Below are 3,659 nucleotides of genomic sequence, written 5' to 3' on the forward strand. Positions count from 1 at the left end.
ATCTCACTGCGCCAGACGAGACCTGTTGTCTTGTTATCTCTAACGCCTCGGGACCCCTATCTAGAGCCATCCATCAAATCCGAAAGGTGGCGGAGGATACACGTACAATTCTCCAGACCCCCTTTAATGGGCTAGCTGACATGTTCCATTCTGCATTTAACCTCCGGCTTTCACCGTGGTTAGTGAATCTACTAACTCCCCTATTTACAGTTTTGATTGTTGTATTGATAGCATCCTGTTGTCTTGGTTTGATCATTCATTGTATTCGTCGCCAAATTACCTCTGCTATGCAGGTCACACACTATGAGCCTCAAACAAATGACAGCTACCAGGAGATACAAAGTGTCCTGTAATCTTAACCTGGTATCTTGAATTTATCAACACAGCTGGTATTACGATTTGTAACCTACCTAGCAGACATTGCCACGTTTTCAGTTTGTTTTTGGTACCTGTTGTAAGCCACCTTGGCTCACATGGCCGGGGCGCATGTTGTGATCATTATGTTTGTTAAGTGGCCATGTTCGCCAATCAGAAAAGTTATACAAAGTTATGTAACGGTTGCTAGGCAGACTATAGTTGCCTTTCTGCCATGAGTGTAAAAGATAGACAGCAGCTAGAACTTTCTACAAGGCGGGATCCAGCGTCAGTCAGTCAGTGCCATGGGCCTATCGAAAGGTGCCTCACACAATCACATCACCGCATGTCACCCAAGCTATAAAAGGAGCCCCCGCCTGATCGTCAGGGTCCCTTCTGCGTCCAACGGACTCGGAACGACTCATGGCAGATTATTACGGACACGGCTCGGCCTTTGGAGTAGCTAACCGAAGGAGGACGCAGAGACCCGCCTGATCCCGGCGACCTGAAACCCCTGAGACAACTCACCAGCCAGATCCATCGGTCTCACGCACCATTAGGGCGCGTGAGGCGTGGTGAGTGAGTTTAAGCTGCTGCGCAGCTACGTTAACAGTTATCAATAAAGATCACCAAGCTTGTTCACTGTCTTCCCGACTCCTCGTGATCTGTGGTAAGACCGACCAAGAAAAGATCCTGTCACACTACTAACTATGAAACTATACTGTAAGAGCCATTTTGGAGATTAGAGTTCTGTTTAATAGTTCAGTCATACCTGCTTGCACAATTAATGGGTTAGGAAACCCAAAATCATAGGATCATAGGAAGGGACCTCACAAGGTCATTTCATTTAGCCCCCTACTCAAGGCAGGATTATCCCTGACTAAAACATCCCAGCCAAGTGTCCGTCCATACTGTTTTTGAAAGTTTCCAAGGATGGAGATTTCACAGCTTCTCTAGGTAGCCTGTTTCAATGCTTGACCATCGTCATAGTCAGAAAGTTCCTTCTAATCTCCAAATACCTCCTCAGTCTTCCCTTTTCCATACTAAATAATCATCAGCATAAAAAGGTTTTCCCTTTTCATATATTTTTCATATATGATTCCTTTTCACGGCACTAAGCCACATCTCGGGCTGTCATCTGGGACTGAAACAAGATCTCAGACCCAAAGCATAATCCTCTACTAGTTTTAGTAGCAACAAGTTCTTGATTTTTAAAAAAGCCTAATTGTAGGTTCCTAATTCATTAGCTCCTAAATTATGGCCTGATTTTCAACTGCACGGGCACCAACATTTTCATTAAAACTGGCTACTAAATACATTTTCCTATCTTGTGGTTCTGATTTGGGAATACACTACTAGTACTATATGGTTCAACTGATAGGGGAGAGAGGACAAAGCCCATGCAGTCTTTCAAACAGACATTGTTACACTATACTCTCCAATCCTAAATAGAATTATTATAATGAAAAGCAAACTCGTTTTCTTCACAACTGTTTTTCTACTTTCTTCCTCTTTAGGAAGAAAATGTGTGAAGAGTTCACATGAAGATTTTAGTCCCCAAAAAAGAGAAAAGTTCAGTATATTTCAGTTAGAAATGGGCATCAGCCAGAAACCTCACATCTGTACACTCCAAAATTCTCTTATGCACACATTTAATTGGAGACCTCGACATGGTTTTGATGTGAAGCCAGGAGTTTTCAGGAGTGTCTTGTTCTGGAAAAAATTTCTGAGGGTGATATCTTTTATTAGACCAACTATGTAGCTGGAGTAAAATTAGATAAGCTTTCCAATGCAAGACATTCTTTCCCAGAGACCTGTCTAAGTGTCTAACTTGCTTCCAACTATACAGTTGGTCCAGTAAAAGATATCACCCCCTCCCCCCACAAAAAAAACAAACCCTCTCATATTTCCTGGAATATCACTGGTATTTCACTCCAACCTTACCAGAACATAGTTTTTCTCACAGCCGTAAGCAGTTGGAGAAAGTGTCAGGCCTGCTTTGAAAGTTGTGCAACAGGATGTACGGGGGGCCATAGTAGCTGTGAAAATAGAAAACAGAAGTACTAGTAGGTCAAATATGGACAGTGTAAGTTTGTTGTCAGGAAAAAGGAGTACCTCCTTTGCAATAAGACAGGACAATTGATCGTTGTGAGAAAGACCAAATACTTCTTTAAACCCCTCGGTCACTGATTTCCTTATTTCTGTGTGCTAATGAGAAGGGTTTAAAACTGTAAAAGGTAAGTGACATCCAAAGCAACTTCTAGAGACCAAAAACATGCAGCCCCTTTCAGTTCGACTCCAAACCCCGCACACCACTTGCTTGACCTCATTTATAGTCTGAATACTGCAAGGCAGCCTAGTTCAAGCTTCCCTTGCCTTAGCACACAGCATATGTCCCCAGATAGGCAAAGCTGTTTCTCATTAGCAGTCCTCAGGTGTCCCTGTAATATCATATGCATTTATCAATCAATAACTTTTGCATAATTAAACTTTACAAGGGACTGGAATGCATTTGGTAAAGCTAGGAGTTTTAAAGAAGACATTGTTTTATGGCCCAGGCATTGAGAAGCCTCAAACGTTTTGAGGTAAAGTGTCTTGCCCTCAAAGAAGAGGGGAGTGGAAGGAGGAAAAGGAATCAGCCCACAGCCTACTCTCCCCTGCAGAAAGACCTGCAATTTCTGTGGGTGGACCTGTGGCTCAAGGATTGGACTCTAAGCCACCTCAAGACCAATCAATGAGCTGTGGTAGAGATCGTCCTCCACTTGAGGGATTGCTGGTGGTAACCGAGAAGCCTTCAAGCATCTGCCAGTTCCTAGGGACTTAAAACCTAGTCCAGGAATCTCCTTCTCCTGCCACTGATTTAAATGTCACCAAGAGGAAGCACCTGCCTCTGCTATGAAAGTATCTGCCCCAGCAGGTACCAACTGTGCTTCTCTCTGGCTGGTTCCCATGCCGGCGGGAAACTTCTTCATTGTTAGAACAGCGAGGCAGCGAAACAGATGCCTAGGGAAGTTGTGGACTCCCTGTCACTGGAGGTGTCCAAGAAGAGGTTGGACAGCCACTCATGAATGCCGCGTGCCCCTGGAGGCTGGGGGGCATGGTGAGCTCCCACAGGTGGTGGTGGCACTGTCAGCGGTGGGAGCGCAGCAGCGGCAAGCTCCCGCAGGCGGCCGCGGCACTGTTGGCGGCAGGGGCAGGGGTGGCGAGTGCTGACTGGTGCTTGGCGACCACCCGCAGATGCCGCTGGGAGCAGCAGCAATTGGGGACCGTCCGCAGATGCCACCGGCGGTGTTGGGGGGGGGGGG

The 3,659-nt window shown here is 45.7% G+C and overlaps 1 protein-coding gene across 1 annotated transcript in view; it reads left to right on the forward strand.

Moving 5' to 3' along the window:
* Positions 1–2,024: 2,024 nt before the first annotated feature.
* The window catches only part of WDYHV1 (WDYHV motif containing 1), a 26,271-nt gene continuing 24,636 nt past the window's right edge, over positions 2,025–3,659 (forward strand). Inside the window, exon 1 of the mRNA XM_019519524.1 lies at positions 2,025–2,035. Coding sequence (XP_019375069.1) covers positions 2,025–2,035 — 11 coding nt within the window. The remainder of the gene's footprint in view (positions 2,036–3,659) is intronic.

Source organism: Gavialis gangeticus, unplaced genomic scaffold (assembly GCF_001723915.1).
Source record: "Gavialis gangeticus isolate Ggan-Ray unplaced genomic scaffold, GavGan_comp1, whole genome shotgun sequence".
Taxonomy (NCBI): domain Eukaryota; kingdom Metazoa; phylum Chordata; order Crocodylia; family Gavialidae; genus Gavialis; species Gavialis gangeticus.